At 51.7% G+C, this 17,812-nt stretch overlaps 1 protein-coding gene across 2 annotated transcripts in view; it reads left to right on the top strand.

Moving 5' to 3' along the window:
* The window catches only part of ILKAP (ILK associated serine/threonine phosphatase), a 37,591-nt gene extending 20,387 nt beyond the window's left edge, over positions 1-17,204 (top strand). For both annotated transcript variants that reach the window (XM_078147315.1, XM_020988972.2), the window contains 8 exons: positions 954-1,080; positions 6,068-6,174; positions 7,637-7,730; positions 7,865-7,952; positions 8,669-8,790; positions 14,698-14,817; positions 16,452-16,533; positions 16,924-17,204. In XM_078147315.1, coding sequence (XP_078003441.1) covers positions 954-1,080; positions 6,068-6,174; positions 7,637-7,730; positions 7,865-7,952; positions 8,669-8,790; positions 14,698-14,817; positions 16,452-16,533; positions 16,924-17,064 — 881 coding nt within the window. In that variant the 3' untranslated portion in view covers positions 17,065-17,204. The remainder of the gene's footprint in view (positions 1-953; positions 1,081-6,067; positions 6,175-7,636; positions 7,731-7,864; positions 7,953-8,668; positions 8,791-14,697; positions 14,818-16,451; positions 16,534-16,923) is intronic.
* The last annotated feature ends 608 nt before the right edge of the window (positions 17,205-17,812 follow it).

Genomic DNA, 17,812 nt, shown 5'->3' on the forward strand with positions numbered 1-17,812 from the left:
GGGTTCGCCTGGAAGACTTCATATGTAGCAGAACCCTAAGCCAGTGTATTTTCCATCCAGATTGAGGAAGTGATGATCCCATTTGTGAATTTCCAGATTTCTCTTCTGTTTCTCTCTCAAAATGCCCATTTTCCATCTCTTCCACTCCCCATCTCCTGAGTATGTCCAAGGCTGGGGAATGGAGATAAAGGTGGACAGTTTTGTCCTTTGGTGTCAATTTTGATCAAGGTTTGGGTGGGGAAGATGAATGAGAGGTACTGAAGAGTCTGTGGATGTGCACACACTCTCCACAGTTACTGTTGTTTGCCCGTGAAGTATCTGGGCTCGGCATAGTTACACAGCTTGAGAGGAGAGAAAAAGAGCTTGGAGCTTCTGAACTACCCAAGAAAGACTGCTGTGTAATTTGTATGAGAGGGTGAACCCCCACCTGCTCCCCCACTCCCTCCACCCCCTGCCAGAGAGTGCTGCCGACTGCAGAGCCACATGGGTGGGCTGTGGCCCCCTTAGCCAGGCACCGCTGTAGACAAAAGCCACTCAAGCCAGTACTTCTGCTGTTGGTTTTAGAAAGTTTCAGAAGTTGGGGATTTATCATTGTTGACTTTTTTTAGCCAAATTCAGATGTAGAAATAACTATTTGTCTAATGGGCTTTAATGAAAAGGAATTTTTGACAAGCTGAACTGGTCTTTCCTTGCCCTGTGTTGGGCTTGTGAATCATAACGAGACCTGAGCTGAAGGAGAAAAGCTCCTTCCTTTGGATGGATTGAAGGCAGTGCCTCAGGACTGATGGGTCTTCCGTCCACCCGGATAATGCCTGAGGTGTCCCCCCCCCCCCCGGACCCAGCAGAGATGTGAGCCAGTGCAGCCAGCATGCAGGGGATTGTTGAGTGAAGTGCTTCGAGGTGGGGCTTCTGAAAGAAGAACTTGGCCGCTTTCATGTTGTTTTCTTCCTCAGATTCCTCGGTGATCTTTGGCCTTAAAGGTTACGTGGCAGAGAGGAAAGGAGAAAGGGAAGAGATGCAGGATGCCCACGTGATCTTGAATGACATCACAGAGGAGTGTAAGCCCCTGTCTCCTCTGATGTGAGTACCCTCGGCTCGCAAAGGGGGTGGGGGTGGGGGGCTACCACCGGGACCGCTCCCACCCTCCAGAGGAGGAAAGGGGACTCGGAAGGATCAAGTGGCTCATCCGTGGTCATGGGCACTGGAGTGGTGACGCTGTGCCCTAAACCCTAAAGGTCTGATGTCGTCCACGTGGTCTTCTTCTCCTCCTTCCCCCCCCCCAGCCCCCGGCAGCCTTCCTGCTGGTCTCCTGCTGGCAGAGCGCCGGCCATGTGCCTTTTACCTCTCTTGCCAAGTGACCAGCCCACCTTCTTTCTCCGCCTTCCGTTCCCTGGTGGACTTCAGCCATGGCCTCTTCTTCAGAGGTCTGTGACGTTTCTCACACCCTCCGTGCATGCACCTTGCCGTCAGCCTCTGTGCTGTGCTGCTCTCAGATTCTGTGCTGTTGGTTGGCGTCCAGGCCTGCTGCACACGGAAGCTCCAGTCAGATGGTAGTATGGAAGAGGTGGGCTTTGATTTCCTCTGCGGCCAGTTCAGGACCTGTTCTGGCCTGCTCTCCTCTGCCGCCACCTCCTCCTCCTTTTAAACTCGGGGCAGAGCTCACGTCCACGTGATTCCATCCATGATGGACGTCCTGATGGAGAAGCTCCCCGGGGTGCCCATCCGAATGCACATTGAAATCTGGGTGGAAGCGTCCTTGGTGGCTTACGGATTTAGAGCTCCAGGAGGGGGTGGGGAGGCTTTCAAGTCCAGTTCTAACTTATCTGATGGAGAAGAAGTGACGGGATTTGCCCAAGGTCACCCAGCTAGTGTTAGCGGCAGGCCTCAAGCCTGGAGCTTCCTGGACCCAGGCTTAGCACTCAGCCCGCTGCACTGCACTGCTGGTCTTTCCTGGGTATTTGAACAGACCAAACTCCTTCGAGCAGTTGGAGAGCACGGGCGCCTGCAGTCGTCAGCATGATATCATCCGCAGACAGGAGCATGTGGAAGACCTCGTCTTCCTGCACAGGAAATCCCTCCCCTTGATCTCTGCTTGGGGCTGGGTCTCCCCTCTTGTGGTGGTGGGTACCTTTCACAGGCCTGCACCTCCAAGTTGTGTGCCTTTTCTGGAATTCATAATCAAAGGGCCGTGGAGCAGTTACTGCTGTTGTTAGATCTTAGGAGCCCGTAGTGGTCTAGACGGGTGGGAGGGAAACAGCTTTTCTGTAAAAGGTCCCATAAAGTGGCTCTTTCCTCTTTGAAATCCACTGCCCTTTCATAATCCACACGTAGTATGTGTGATGTTTTCTACACATTTCAGTTAATTGAGAAATTAGAACGATCTGGTCTGATGTTGACTGTCAGTTGTGGATGCCTGCTTGCTCCTCATTAATACCTTCGTCAGTTTCCTTTGATTCTTCTGTAGATTTTGTGTAGAGCAGAGAACAGATACGCAGGTTGGTCATCATCATTCTGTGGAGCTAAATAAGCCCCAAGATTTCTGCCCCATCTGTGGTAGGCTTCCCTCCTTACGCCGCCCTGTGCTTTGGCCTCTCCACACCCTCGTGTGCATCTCTCGTCCAGTTTGAATGCTCTTCTCTGTGTTCCCTCGAGTGCCGTTTCTACTTCCAGGGGCACCTCAGGGCCAAATGAGGTGGTTCCACCATCTTTGATGGAAAAAACAGTTTGTTGAAATGGCTTGTCTGACTGTCTCTTTGTCTTCTGTCCACTCTCCTTTTTCCCTCTTCATCTTGGAATGTCATTGGGATGACTTTGCTTTGTTGACTTTGTAGCCAAACTTTCCTGAGACTGGTTTTACCACATTCTGATGCTTCTCTGCCTCACGAGACAATTTTGCTAATACTTATGTGGAAAATTTTACTTATGAGTTGCTATTGTGACTCAGTATTACCTTTCGCTGCCATTTCTATCCTTTTGTAAGGGAGATTTACTGTAAGGAAGCCAGGTTAAGCTGCTTTGTGGGTGCTTCTGGTCTTAGGCAGTTAGCTTATATTGGTTAAACTTCTGAGTGAAATTGTTTCACTTACTATCAGTTCTTTTGTCCATTTCCCTTTTTTTAGTTACTTGTTTAAATAATTTTGTATTGACCTATTTAATTGTGAGCCCCATCTTTTGCTCATTATTATTCTTTTTCACCCAGGAGAAATGAGTTGTCACACCTGAAAACAAGTCTTCTGGTTTTATCTCATCAGGAGCCAGGACTTACTATTCATAATTAACCATAATTTTGTCAGGGAATAGTTTCATGTTAAAACCTGAAAGGGACAGTAGAAGTCATTCGTTGTATTAATGAACGATGATAAATTGAGAAATATTGCCAATACCCATGAAGGGCACAAATGATAAAGAGATCGAAGAAAAGAAAGGTGCAGGCTCAAGCTCTTCCCAGAAAAAGAAATCAGAAAGTAGAATATAGAAGTCGATACAGGATTCTGTAGTAACCTTTGAAGATGTATATTTTTGGGGTCCCTTGTGAAAAGGCCCTTAGACTAAAGTGCATCTCTGAGTACTAGATTCTTGAATTTAACATCTTGGTATTCATGTATCTAAATGAAAGTCACTCCCTGCCAAGTAATCTCCTTAGAAGGCAGTACACTTCAACAAAGTGCAGCTGCTCAGAAGCTGGGGTGAGGGGATTGGGGGGATGGAGAAATTTCTTTAGAAAAACCCTTCAGAGCTGGTGATGCATTCTTTGGAATATCTCAGTCTTGCAAAGTCTCAACCCTTTCAAAGTTGCTTTGATTTTTGGAAACCCTTGGAAATCAGTTAATCCCAGTTAAATCTAATACAGGGTTCCTTAACTTTAATTCGTAGGGGATCTTTAGGTAAATTTCATGGGATTCCGGGGACTTGGGTGGGGGAAAAAAGGTACATCATTATTTTACTGAATTCTAACTAGAATTTAACTTTCCCTTCAATTATCAGTGTAGGGGGGAAAAAAACACATTCTATAGTGTTACTGCACTACCCAAGGTTTCTATGACATAAAAGAGACCTTGGCCTGATAAGCAGTACAGACGATCTTGCCATAGAATGTGGCTTGGAGTTTTAGGAGGATGGGTTTTCTGATATGGCTTGGCTGGCTCTGTAGGAACTTCCAAAAGGAGGTACCCCGGTGTCTTTGGGGTAACCTCATAAGAGGGCTGTGGAGAAGAACAGGGCGTGGCCAGTACCTGAAGTGGTGGTCAGTGCCCCAGAAGAGCTTTGACATCATCAGCGCCACGCTCCCTCCGGTGTCAGGGGCCATGGGCCTTCTCTCCCCAGGCAGTTACATGAGCGCTGGGGCCAGGCTTCTCCGAATGTGGCGGGGTGGTCCTGAAAGCCTCGGAGCCCATACCCAGCCTGAGCTCAGAGCCTTTTCCCCGGGGTAGGGGGAGGAATCCATAGATATGGATAAGTCAGTACAAAAATACGTATAAGTGAGATACAGCTTAACTTCTGGTGAGCCTGACACAAGCAGCTGGGGGAATGAGGATGGGCCTCGTGGAACAGGTGGCAGCTGAGCTTGTTCCACGCCTCTGCCTCCTGGCTTCCTTTAAGATTCGGCTGAAATCCCACCTGGTTCCCCCACCTGCCCTCACCCCTGTCCCCCATGGCTAGTGCCTTCCCTCTGGGATGACCTGTCTTCTCCACTGTACAGATCTTGCTTGTACGTAATTGTTGGCATGTCGTCTCCTCCCTTTCTTTCTTTCTCTTGTGCTAAGCCCAGGGTCTGGCGTGTAGAAAGTGTTTAACCAATGCTTATTGACTGACTGAACTTATCGGAGTCTTGAGGGGAGCCAGGGCCTGTGAAGGGTGTACATTCAGGCCTGGAGATGAGGGTTGGGATGTCATGTGTGAGCACGCCATGAAGGCCAGTGTAGCTGCACCATCCTTTGTGTGTGAGATGAGCCTGGAGAGGTCTGGTCAGAGCCAGATTGAGAAGGCCACACAGAGGAGTTTGTGTTTTTGTCCTGAAGCTTCTCCAGCCCAGGAGGGATATGGCCTGGGCCTGTGCTTTAGGAAGATCAGTTTGGCAGCTGGCAAAGTCTAGACTGGAGGCTGTGACAATTCGAGAGACGTGGAGATGGCACGTGATGGCAGCAGGAGGGGCACGGGGCACCAGGCACCAGAGAGTCAGAAGTGGTGTCCGAGCTTTGAACTTGCCTTACTGGAAAGACAAGGAATCAGGGAGAGCTTAGGGGGAAAGACGTGTTCTGTTTTAGACCTGTGGTTACCACATGAGCCATGATGCAGAGCTGAGGCTCAGCAGAGACCTGGAATGAGAGGCCAGCTCACCCCTGGGAGCCAACGAGATCCCAGAGAGAAAGGAGGAGGGGCCAGGACAGGGCGCATGGAGGTGGGACACAAGTGATGACCCAGCAGAAGCGCAAGGGGGAGTGACGTCACGAAGCCCGGGGAGCTGAAGAAACCGTCTGAAGTGGTGATCCTGCCTGTGTTGTCTGCCGAGTGCTTGGAAACCTGAGAGCCCTGATGGACGTCCTCACCAAGGAGCAGGTGGAAGCTCAGGAAGCTGAAGGACGTGCCCATGGTCCCACCTTCATGCGGGTCAGAGGCAAGCTTCAGACCAGCTCTTCTGGCACCAGGGCTCCGTCTTTGGAAGCCTAGGAAGTCGAGGCCCTTCTGAGCTCTGCTCATTTCTCACTGCTTCGGATCAGCCTGGATTTCATGCAGCTGCTTGATTTTCCCATTGTAATCTCAAGGCCCTGTGAGCCTCAGGGTCCTCTTATGTAAAATGTGGATAGGAGCATTGCAAAGAGCTACCCTAAACAGTCAGTGTTCCTTAAAACAACAATCCCAAACCTGCTTTACAAAGTTGTTTTAAAGTTTAGTGAAGCTGATTCTTCGTCTCTGAGACATTTTCTATTTTAGACTGATGGCTTTCCTTAAAATATAAAATAGATGGAATGAGAAAGGGAGAACCGGGCCCAGAGGTGCCCTGCGGCCCGACCACGAACAACTCAGGCCTTAACTTCTCTGTCCGTGTGCTTGGTTCCTTTCCCGACAGCTCTCGGGTTTCCTATTTTGCTGTTTTCGATGGGCATGGAGGAGTCCGGGCCTCCAAGTTTGCTGCTCAGAATTTGCATCAGAACCTAATCAGGAAATTTCCTAAAGGTAAGTGAGCTCTAGGTGATTCCTCTTTCCCTTCATTAGTGTAGAAAGATCTGTCATTTTGAGAGGATGTGGGGGATTCCCTCATGGTGGGGGCAGTAGGGGCCGTGTTGCTGAACATGAGTCTCGGGACAGGTATAGAGGTAGTTGTCATTAAGACTGTACCCATGTGACCAGCAAGATGGAGGGTTAGACACTTGCTGACCCTGCCAACCCCTCCAGTCTCTGCAAAATCAGAATTATGTGCACGAGATGAAGCAGTTTTCAGCTGCCTCTGCAGTCAGAAGATCTTGTTAGGGAATGGCTCAGTGAACTGACAGCAGAGAAAGCTAATCCCTAATGAGATCCCTCCACCTCCCTCTAGGCCGCCACAGTATGGCAGGGCTGCACAAGCTGACCCACAGGCTTACAATAACTCTGCTCTGCCTACCACACTCCCTCCATTCACAGGGGAGTGCCAAATGCAGAAGCTTACTCTGTGCTTCCCAGAACTCGGCCAGAAAACTCAGGAACAGGGAGATGGGATGGGGCACCTACTGTATGTTGGGTTATGCGGTCACTTAGGGCAGAGGAGGATGCTGGAGAAACTCAGTGGTGTGGGAGGAGGCCCAGCTTCCAGGGACCACTGTGAATGGGGAAGGAGTTAGAAAGTGAGTGATGGGGAAATGAGGAGAAAAGGTTGCAGTCCCCTGAGATCGCAGGAGAAAGAAAACTCGGTTAAAGGCATGAAGCATAAGCAGATAAGCGAGTAGGAAAGAGAACCAGTAACAGAAGGCGTCAGGTCTTCCAGATCAGCTGGAGTCAGATATTGATGGATCGGTATCCAGCACAAAGGAAAATGACTCAACACCCGGGGACACAGAAGGCCTTGGGGATTCCGCCAGCAGGAAGGCAGAACTCGTGGTCGCACGGCAGAAGTAACTGGCAGAGCAGAATACCTTTCATCAACAGCAGCCAACGTCAGGAGAGGAACAAAAGGAGAATGACTGCTAGGGATGCAGAGTATAGCAAAGTGAAGGACGGTCTGGAAAGAGCAGGAAGAGATGCTTACTGTGTGTGCAAAGCCTGCCAGTCTCAAAGCAGGGTGCATGGGAACAGTACACCCCCATGGAAGAAAATTTCCCAGGACTCCAGAACCCAGAAGAAACTGTCGATCCAGTGGGTCTATGTGTCTCCTGATGAAGCTGCTCCTGAATGTTGGAGCAGCGTCTATTCTGAATTGATGTGAACTCGCCTGGGCTTTGGGCAGTTAGATGATGCCATGAGGAATCATGAGGCCCGATCCCAGGATGTGAGCCTTCAGCTGACGAAGGCACTCTGAATTCTCAGGCGAGGTGTTTAGGCTTCTTTCCCCCATTCTTCCTGGTACATCTCTACCCTGTTGAAAAAGGGAACTAGAATGTTGTTCAGAGGGAGCCTCCCTCTCTCCCCCAGAGTTTGATTGGGTGATGTCCTTCTGTGACAGGAGAGGTGATCAGTGTGGAGAAGACTGTGAAGAGGTGCCTTCTGGACACTTTCAAGCACACTGATGAGGAGTTCCTCAAGCAGGCCTCCAGCCAGTGAGTATGGCAGGCCCAGCCGGGAGTGTGGCTCGTCCATGGCTGGTTCTGCCCGTTAGCCGGACCTACACACGTGAGGGCTGAGGGAGTTACCGAGAAAAGTGGGATGACTGCATCTTTCTCTTTCTCCACAGGAAGCCTGCCTGGAAGGACGGTTCCACAGCCACGTGTGTCCTCGCCGTAGACAACGTCCTCTATATCGCCAACTTGGGAGACAGCCGGGTAAAGTGGCTCTGAACCCTCGTCGTCCCTGCCCCGGGAGCTCAGAGCACAGCTCCTGACTCAGTCGGGCCGAGGCCCTTCACGTGTGGTCAGCACTAGGGGAGGGGAGCCGGCTGGCCGGCCTCTTGATCCAAACCCCCTTGGTTTTCCCAATGGGATTTCTCCCTTGAGAAAACCTGAGACTCCACAATAGTGGGGCCAGAAGCTGCTTGTTGTGCACAGTTCTTACAGTTAGTTTGAGCTCTAGTTGGGGCTGCTGACCATGATTTTGTGACACACTAAGCTTCCACAGCAGTGTGACGTGGACACAGTGGTAGCTGGCGTCTCTGTGGCATTGTGAGAGCAGCAAAGCACTCTGCACACGGGGGCTCATTGATCTCAGAACAGCTCTGTGAGGAAGGAGCTGCTGTTACTATTCCCATCTTACAGATGACAGAACTGAGGCCAGGAAAGGTTAGGGTCTGACAGCCTGAAAGTGTTAGAGGTCCTCCAGTACAGTGCCCTGGACCACCTGAAAATGGACAGGCCTCCACCATGTAGCATCACCTCACGTTTGACGCACATTTTTCTGTTTGGTCTCTTGAGCTTGGGTTGATTTCCTGGGATTTGAGGGAGGGGAAAGTGTTCCCCTGGTGGCTGGCCACTGCTCCTGTGGGGTTCCGAGGGGTTCTGTGGGACGCGTCAGCTGCTCTCAACGGTTCTCTTGCCCCGTGTAGGCGATCTTGTGCCGCTATAATGAAGAGAGTCACAGACACGCAGCCTTAAGCCTCAGCAAAGAGCACAACCCCACCCAGTATGAGGAGCGGATGCGGATACAGAAAGCAGGAGGAAACGTCAGGTAAAGAAACACTGCGAGGGTCCCGAAGTGAGTGGGAGAGCTCGCGGTGGGTGGCGGTGGCTGGCTAGCCAGCGTGGTGTTGGGCCTCGCTCTGCAGCCCCAGGAGAGACTGCGGGGTAGGCGTCAGGTCATGGGGAGCTGCAGCTGGGTCGGCCCAGCAATGGGAGGAGGAAAAGAGGCTGCCCCAGAGACAGGTGCTGTCCGATGTCCCTGTGAGCGGTCTGTGCTCTTGGGAGAGTGAGGGACAGGGAGACTGGTGTCCTGCCGCGGTCTGCCTGCACACGCGCAGGGTCCCAGGAGGTGTGGGAAGTTGGTCACTCCCAGTGTCAGTGGCCAGGTCGGGTGTTAAGAGGGTGTTAGTCATCAGCGGATACAAATATGTGGGCATCAATGTCAAAGAACAGCAGAGGTCGTGGGGGAGCTGACGTCTGGTGTATACATCTTGGCTCTCTTTAAGTGCCTGTTACATTTAATGTTGTCCTGTTCATGTCCCTTCCTGAGTTTTTGGTTTCCTCCTGTGTATTGTTTTGTTCTCTGTGTCCTTGTCTTTTCTTATTCTCTCTCACTCCCCTGGAAGGCCTCCCTTGTAACAACTAGAGTCCAGCAAACACAGTGGCCCCTAGAGCACATCTGATGCCCACCCCTCTTTGTCTCCCCTCTAGTCTCTGCCCAGGTTGGCGGCAGGGGCCGGGCCTGTCTTCCCCCATCTCCTGCACCAGCTCATTTTGCTTCCTGAACTCCATATGCATCTTCCCAGCTTTATCTAGATTAATCTGAACGATTTCACTCATCCCAGCACAAACCCGACAGAAGCCCCTCCTCATACTGTGCTCTGCATCTTGGCCGGTGTGTGGGTGTGTGTGCGTTCTCTGTCGTCTGCAGGCCTCAGGCCTGCTCCCTCCGCCTCTGACCTCCTCCTGGGGTTCTCCTGTGGCCTGAACTCATCCTGGGTCCCGTTGGTCAGATCTTTCCCCTGAAGGAAAGATCCAGATAATCTTGGCCCAGGCCCCAAAGGGCCTCCTGGGTAGTAGGCTGGGGCTCTATGACGCCTTTGGAAAGCAACATTCTGCCTTTTTCTCTTCCATATCATTGGTTCCCATGTGGTGCCTTTGTTTATCACCCGCCAGCATGGCCGGGAGGCTGGGCATTGCCTCTCTAGGGAGCCACAGTGTTATCAATTCTCCAGAAGGACTCGGTGGCCCCTGGTGGCCACGCGAGCCATGTTCTCTGCTGGAGATAAGAGAGAACGTGGAGTCTGGGGGAGTCGCTGACTCCTCTGCATCTCCAGGACTGAGGCCTTTCAGGATCTTCCTGAGCTAGTTGTGAGTGGCCCAGGCTGCACAGGCCTTGGGAGGGGAGGGGCTGAGGCCTCACAAAGCCTCCACAGAGTGGAAGCTCCTGCACGAGGGGCAGGCTCCAGTTAATGCAGTTGTACCCCTGGTGCTGGCCGCCCCTGGACAGCTGCTCACTGATTGATCGGTGTCTGAAGCAGTCCCTTTAGGAGGCCGAGCATCCAGGACTGGCTCCGGGATGGCCTAGCTCCACTCTTAGGCCCCCCACTGCTGCAGCTCCCTCCCCAGTGATGCAGAGGTCCTGCCCCTAAGATGTCAGGTCTCAGTTCAGCCTCCACCGAGTCAGCGTGCCGGCCAAGGTTAGCCTGAACTTCCCCTAAACAGCTTTGAAGTTTAGAATAGTTCTCTGAAAGTCACTGCCTCCACGAGCCTGAAAGCAGTGCATGCTGGTGGAAGTCAGTGCCCATTCCAGTGCTCTGGCTAATTCGGTGGCAAGTCTTGCTTGCAGGCCCTTCGCAGATTGTAGCCAGGTGTTAATGGGATCCTGTTTGCCCTGGGAAGGCACCAGAAAGCTAGTTCAGCCCTTCACTTCACCTGGTCATCGGGTCACTTGCCAGAGGTCACCAGAGAAGTTAGTTCATTTCAGAGCCAGAATTAGAAACCAAGTCACCTGATTCTTTTCGTTAGACCATACTGTCTTATGCAGTATTTCAGTCTTGACATTTTTATTAATTGTCCTAAGGTTCATTTTGTTTATACTTTGGGTATTTAAGCGCACTTGGATTTTAAATTTTACATTTGGGTAAGTGTGCAAAGCTCTTTAAACATTTGGGGAGGAAATGGGGAAAAATGGCCACAGCTGCTACTTTCACACCTGCTCCGTGGCTCACTCAGCGAGCTTCCACCCAAACGGAGAGTTCACAGATTTGGCCAAAGGCCAACTTTCTTTTCCTCCCTCTCCCTCTGCCCCCTCCTCCCTAAGACAGTGTGCAATCTGATATAATTACATAAACTATTTCCATGTTGTGAAGAAGAATTTGAACCAAAGGGGAAAACCACAAGAATAAAGAAAGAAAAAAAATAGTCTGCTTCCATCTGCATTCAGACTCCGTAGTTCTTTCTCTGGATGGAAGCATTTTCCATCATGAGTCTTTTGGAGATGTCTTAGGTCTTTGCATTGCCGAGAAGGCTAAGTCTATCAATGTTAGTCATCGCACAACGTGGCTGTTATTGTGTGTAATGTCCTCTTGGGTCTACTCACTTCACTCAGCATCAGACCATACAGGTCTTTCCAGGTTTTTCTGAAATCGGTCTGTTCATCATTTCTTACAGCACAGTAGTATTCCATTGCATTCATATCCCACAACTTGCTCAGCCATCCTCTCAATTTCCCATTCTTTGCCACCGCAAAAAGAGCTGCTATAAATACTTTTGTACGTGTGGGTCCTTTTCCCGTTTGTGTGATCTCCTTGGGATGCAGCCCTGGAAGTGCTATTGCTGGGTTAAAGGGCATGGACAGTTTCATAGCCCTTGGGGTATTGTTCCAAATTGTTCTGGATCAATTCACATCTACACCAACAATGCATCAGTGTTCCAGTTTTCCCACATTTTCTGCAACATTTATCCAAACACCAACTTTCTGATGAGCTGATAATAGTGAGCATTTCTAAAGCGCTTTACAAGTACCTTATTTTTTCCACATAGTAACTCTGGGAGGTAGGTGCTGTTATCCCCATTTTACAAATGAGGGAACTGAGGCGAGCAGCAGTGAGACTTGCCCAGGGTCACCCAGCTGGGCTATGCTCAGCTCTTCCTCACCACCTCACTGCCAAAAGGGGGTGGTGGTATACCTGTGAACCTGAAGATTTGCCAACAGAGCTGCCCCATTCACCTGTGAGAGTGAGCTTTGTCCCTGCCCGTGCATGTGTTTATGTATGAGAGAAGGTGCCATAAGACAGGGTTATGGGAGGCTGACCTCTTGACCCTGATACAGATGGGGACCAGCTTCCATCATCTGTAGATTGGACCGTCATGGCTGAGAGCAGCTGTGATGTAGAGAACGGATTTGTCCATTTCCGTTTGCAGTGTGCTTTACAGACACTACTGCATTGGATACTGTAGGTTTCATCTCCATCTTGTGGATGTAGCCGGTGTCTGAAACAGGATTTGAACCCAGCCCCTGATTCCACATCCAGATCACATCCACAACTCCTGAATGGCTTCACTAAGAATGATACCAAGCAGCATGCATTTAAATGCTTGACTGTAAGACGAAGGATGACATGGTCCCTGCTCCCCAGAAGCTTACATTCTAAGGGGAGAGGCCCCAGTCCCTTAGATAAATAAACCCTCCCCAGTGGTCGGTGCCCCAGGCATGCTAGGAGACGTTGCGCCAGCAGAACATGGCATCTACACAATTAGCTTGTGTCTTTTCTCCCGGGCAGTTTTTTCCCATCCTGCCCTTCTTCATGCAGGACTTGGGCGCCCTAGAATTGTTTCCCCAAAGGTGTGTGCACTGAGGTAAGGCATCCTCCAGGTGTGTTAGGCAGAAGCCTCCTGACGGAGGCCTGTTCTAGAGGCTCTGCAGGGTCAGCACAAGGTCACCTGGAAGCCTGCAAGGGATCCTGGGAAGGCAGGTGGCTCTGGTGGGCAGAGCCTAAGGACAGTGTCCGTAGTGGCTTTCAGGGAGGGGAGGGGCTCGTGGCTGACTGCCTCCGGTACTCTTCTAGTAGACAGAAAACGAACACCGTGGGACCTTGGGATCTGGCTGCCTCCTTCTCCCCTTCTCACATCCTCCCCAGTGCTGGGGAGGCCATTCTCATACAGAGGTGGCAGAGAGGGAAGAGGCAACGTGTGGCTCATTGGTCATATCTCGGCTAAGAACTCTGGTGGTTTTTCCTAAGTGCTCGGTAGCCTCTTCTCTTTCAGATGTCTTGGCAGTCGATCCCTCTTGTTTCCCCACTCTGTCAGCTCTCCCAAGGGAAGGGGTGGCCGTGGCCTGGTCTAGATGGGCGCCAGGTTCGTTTCTGCAGCAGCAGCACTTATTCTGATGAGATTAAGGTGGAAATGGGAGGCTTCCCTGCCACTGATGGAGGATCGGAATGGTCACAGATCCTTTGCGCTCCTTGTCTGTGAATTATCCCTCCAGTTTCATCCTTCGGTAGCCTTGAAATGATCTGGCTTTGTTTAATCTGCTGCCAAGATTTCTCTTGGTTGTTCCTTTCACCTGCTTCTCCCCATTTGTTTGTTTTGTTTCTTTTTTGGTGAGGCAGTCAAGGTTAAGTGACTTGCCCAGGGTCTGACTAGTGTCAAGTGTCTGAGGCCAGATTTGAACTCAGGTCTTCCTGACTCCAGGGCCAGTGCTGTATCCACTGTGCCACCTAACTGCCCCCCTTCTCCCCATTTTTTGAGGCAACGCTTCTCATAATTTTGCAGCCTCTTCTTCTGTAAGAATCTGCGAATGAGTTTATATTCTAAGCTGGTGTTGCCCTGAGCTGGCAAGGAGAGCAGATGTTTGCTGGTTGAAGTTCTTTATAGGGAGCAGTATGGAGATGAATTGGCTGAGTCTGGGGTCATATTGGAAAGAAGAGGAAAATGATGTCTGAGAAGGGCTGGTGAAAGTCCTGAGGGGAGGGTGGAGGGATGGAGGAGAGGCAGGCAGTGGGAGGGAGAGATCTGATATTAAATAGAAGGATGGAGGTGCTTCTGAGAAGGAGGCAGACCCTTGTGGGGAATGGGGAGAACCAGGGTGTAACCGTCCCTTTGTGGCACTGAAGTGGAGGGGAGGCATAGGCCACAGGACCTGAGGGCTGAGGGATTGAGGACTCAGCGAGTTTGCAGGACCATTGCTGTTGTATAAGGGCAGGAGCTGGGGAAGGAAGGACAACTGACGGTGAGCCAGGGCAGAACCTCCTGTAAAGGAGGGAGAATGATCTGATGACCGGGACACAACAACCCTGCTGTCATGCTATGTCCTTGGTGGGGCTGTCCCCTCCTACACACATGCGTACAGTCTGGGTGCAAGGGCCCCTCTGCTCCTCCCCCATCCTACCTTGGCCTAGTGGCCAGCCCTGACGTGGCCTCTTCTGCCCTCACGGCTGGGCTGGGCTGGGCCTCCCAAGAGCCAGCATGGCAGGCACAGGTCTGGGTCGCTGCGACATCCTGAGGGCAGAGGTCTAGGCTAGCTCTAGGCAGGGAGCCGAGAGAATTCTTGTGGGGGTTCTCCAGGTTTCGTGACATAGTTAGGGTTACTTTGGATGCTTTCCATGAATGATTATTGATGGATGTATTTTAAACCCTTTCAAAGTGAGGAAAGGGTTGAGCTTTTTTGTTTTTGTGAGGGCAGTTGGGGCTAAGTGACTTGCCTAGGGTCACACGCGCCACCAAGCTGCCCTAAGGATTGAGCTTTTTTAAAATGATGTTTGTAAATGAAGGGGAAAAAAGAAAACAGTTGCTAGCCTTACAGGGAATACATTTATAAAGCCGTTTTGAGGCAGTCTTTTTGATCCTGGTACACCTTGACTTTCCTGTTTCACTTCTCCCTCGTCCCGTTTCCGCCCTTTGGGTGGGTGGTTGGTCAGCATGGGGAGGAGCTGAATGCATTTCTTTTCTCCAGGGATGGCAGAGTCCTGGGCGTGCTGGAGGTTTCCCGTTCCATTGGGGATGGGCAGTACAAGCGCTGTGGTGTCACCTCTGTGCCAGACATCAAACGCTGCCAGCTTACTCAGAATGACAGGTAAAGCCCAGGGCCCCTCCCCCCCCAGCACATGGAGATATGGGGGGACTCTGAGGGCCTAGGGTACAGAGACAAGCAGGTGACAGTCCCTGCCCTCGAGGGGCTTACATTCTAATAAAGGGAAACAGTGCAGGGAGGAGGGGGTGGGGGGTGCTGATCAGAGCACAGGGCTGATGGCGACCCCCTCCTTTCCTGATGGCTGGTGTTGATTTGGCTGCTTGGCGAAGCAGCCATGACCCTGGGCACACCCCAGGCAGCTTCCCCACTAATGAACACATACACAAACCCGGAGCCAGTCTGGGTCTTACTTTGTGCCCCTTCTTGCGGTATCTTTCTGGTAAGGAGCCCCAGCCCCTTCAGTGTCTAACTGTAATTCGTAACCATTCCTGCACCCCCCACTACCCCCAAGGGGTCAGTCCGGGAGTCCAGCTCTCATTCCGCTGACCACAGGACCAGGTGCTTCCCAGCCTCCCCTCTGCCCTTGGGTTTTCCCTCCTGTGCCTCGGTTTACACCTTCCTGTTCCCTGCCCACCAGACTCACAAAGGAGAACTGTGGGCGTGCAGGTGGATGAAGCACAAAGTAGGGAGGCAGAGGGACATCCCACCTGGCCGAGGGCCACGTCCACCTTGTATTTCATGTGGGAAAACAAACCCGCCCGTTCATTCTGTGGGTGGAGGGACTTCTGAAAGTGCGTTACCAGAGATTCTTGTTATCAGGGAGAGAGAGACCCCAGTTTTACTTTGTGGAGACTGAAAATGCGCTGGCACGGCCTGCGGGCTGCCTGTGTCACTTAGTGGGTGCGGCCCCAGGAGTAAAGGCGGTGAGGGAGGTGTCTCGGGGCTGTGACTCCAGCCCACGGCCTGGGCTCAGGGGCCCCCCGGGAAGGCATGCAGCTCCAGGAGCAGGGCAGGCTCCCTCTTAAGGGCGGCTTTCTGTTGGCCCCACCTCCCCCTTTCCCGTCCCCTCCATCTGAGGTCCTTCATGTCTGACCTAGGAGGGACTGGCGAAGTCCTCTGGGCACTCGGCCTCCACAGCCCCACTTCCTGGTGCTCCTTAGTTTCCCTGTTGGAGCTTTCCCATGTGGCTAGACAGAAATCTTTGCCTCTGAAACTCTGCCCCATCTCTTCTCCAAAGCCAAGCAGGAAGTAGCCTTCCTGACTTGACAGCAGCCACTGTCGACCTCTGACTCTCTTTCTCCAGGCTAAAGATTCCAGGGGCGATGGCCTTCCGCGTGTGGGCCTCAGCCCCTTCTCACGGGACAGTTACTGGTCTGCATTACTAGAGGAAGTCTCTGTCCAGCAAAGTCACAGCTCTGGGCAGCAAGTTAATGAACATATGGTGCACAGCAAACCCAGCTAAGGGAAAAGGGATGGCGCACGGGACATCCGCTGACTGTCCTGGTCACTCTCTTCAGTCTGCTCCCCAGCATCTCTGTCACCTCTAAAGGGGCCCCCCAAAAAGCACCGTGGGTGCCGAGGGCATGGAGGATGTGTCATGAAAAAAGGGCAAGGCCCAGGTCAGGAAGGACCCCGGTTTTCTAACTGCTTGGTCCATTTCTGCAGGGGCTATGTGTGTGTGTGTCTGTGTCTGTGTATTTCTTTCTTTATTCCCCTCTCACCCCCTCTCTCATCAGGTTCATCATGCTGGCTTGTGATGGGCTCTTCAAGGTGTTCACCCCTGAGGAAGCTGTGACCTTCATCTTGTCCTGCCTTGAGGTAGGAGATGGATGTCCTGGGGGGATGGGCTGGCCTTGTACACTTCAGTTTGCAGAAAAAAACTGAAAAGTTTTCCTTGCTTCTCCATTCCTTACCAGCCAAGGGGCCCTGTCAGCCCTTAAAATGTGGCTCTGTAAATGGCAGTTACTGTAGTTGGTGTCATTTAAAGTGTCTTAATGCCATCGCCCAGACTTTTGTCTCCTTGCACCCGCTAGGCTGTCCCCCTGTCCTTGTCTTGGGACTCGTCTCTGAGTCCCAGTCCCTGGTTGGCCCCCGGACTACTCCAGGTGGACACCTGAGCTCCCCACCCATCTTTCTTTGGAAATAATGAGTGTGAGGGCCAGGGAACACCGTGTGTGGTAACTGCTGGTTTTCCCTCTGGGAGAGAAGGATGAGAAGATCCAGACCCGGGAAGGGAAGTCGGCCCTCGACGCCAGGTACGAAGCTGCCTGCAACCGTTTGGCCACCAAGGCCGTGCAGCGCGGCTCCGCGGACAACGTCACCGTGATGGTCGTGCGGATAGGCAAGTGAAGGAGAGCGCCAGGCAGCAGAGAGGACAGCATGGCATTGATTCAAGGGAAAAGTTGGGTTCACACGCGCGCATTCTGTGTTCTGAGTATTCTGCCAGGCTCTGTGGTTGTAAATAAAGGTTGTTCGTTTGTTTTTTCTAACCTGCTTAGCTCACTTCATGGCATAGTCTATAGATTTTAGCTAAATGTCGCATGGTATTTCAGCGTAGACTCCTCAAACCCGCACCTGAGGGAGAAACCCTGAAGTTCCCAAAGGGATGGTCCTGACCCTCCAGCCAGCCAAGTGTTGTCCTTCTGTAGCAAATAAAAGGAACCCTAGTAGGCTGATTTTGGTAGACTGAGAGGGTGTCAATGAATGCTCGCCATCAGCCCGAGAGCGGGTTTCTGGTGTAAGGCTAGGCTCGTTTTATTAGTAATTTCAGTGAAGGCATAAATAGAAAGTTTAATGGGTTTGCCGATGGCACAGAGTTGGAAGGGGTAGCTAACACAATGGATAACAGAATTGAGATCAAAACATTGTAAGAGATTAAAATGTTTCCATCCTGGGCTTGGGTTTAGAAAAGCATTTTAGGCTGGACGGTCAAACGTGTGGGGAGTGGGCAGGGATAGATGAAGGAGGCCCTGAAGTTAGGCTTTGAGGACAGAGCAGGAGAGACACAGGTGCATATGAGGCACTTCAGTGGCCTGCAAGGTCACAGGGAGTCCACAAGGCGCCCTCAGGACACACCTCCTGTGTCCTGAGCGTTCAG

The sequence above is a fragment of the Phascolarctos cinereus genome, unplaced genomic scaffold (genome assembly GCF_003287225.1).
Source record: "Phascolarctos cinereus isolate Bilbo 61053 unplaced genomic scaffold, phaCin_HiC Scaffold_7;HRSCAF=346, whole genome shotgun sequence".
NCBI lineage: Eukaryota > Metazoa > Chordata > Mammalia > Diprotodontia > Phascolarctidae > Phascolarctos > Phascolarctos cinereus.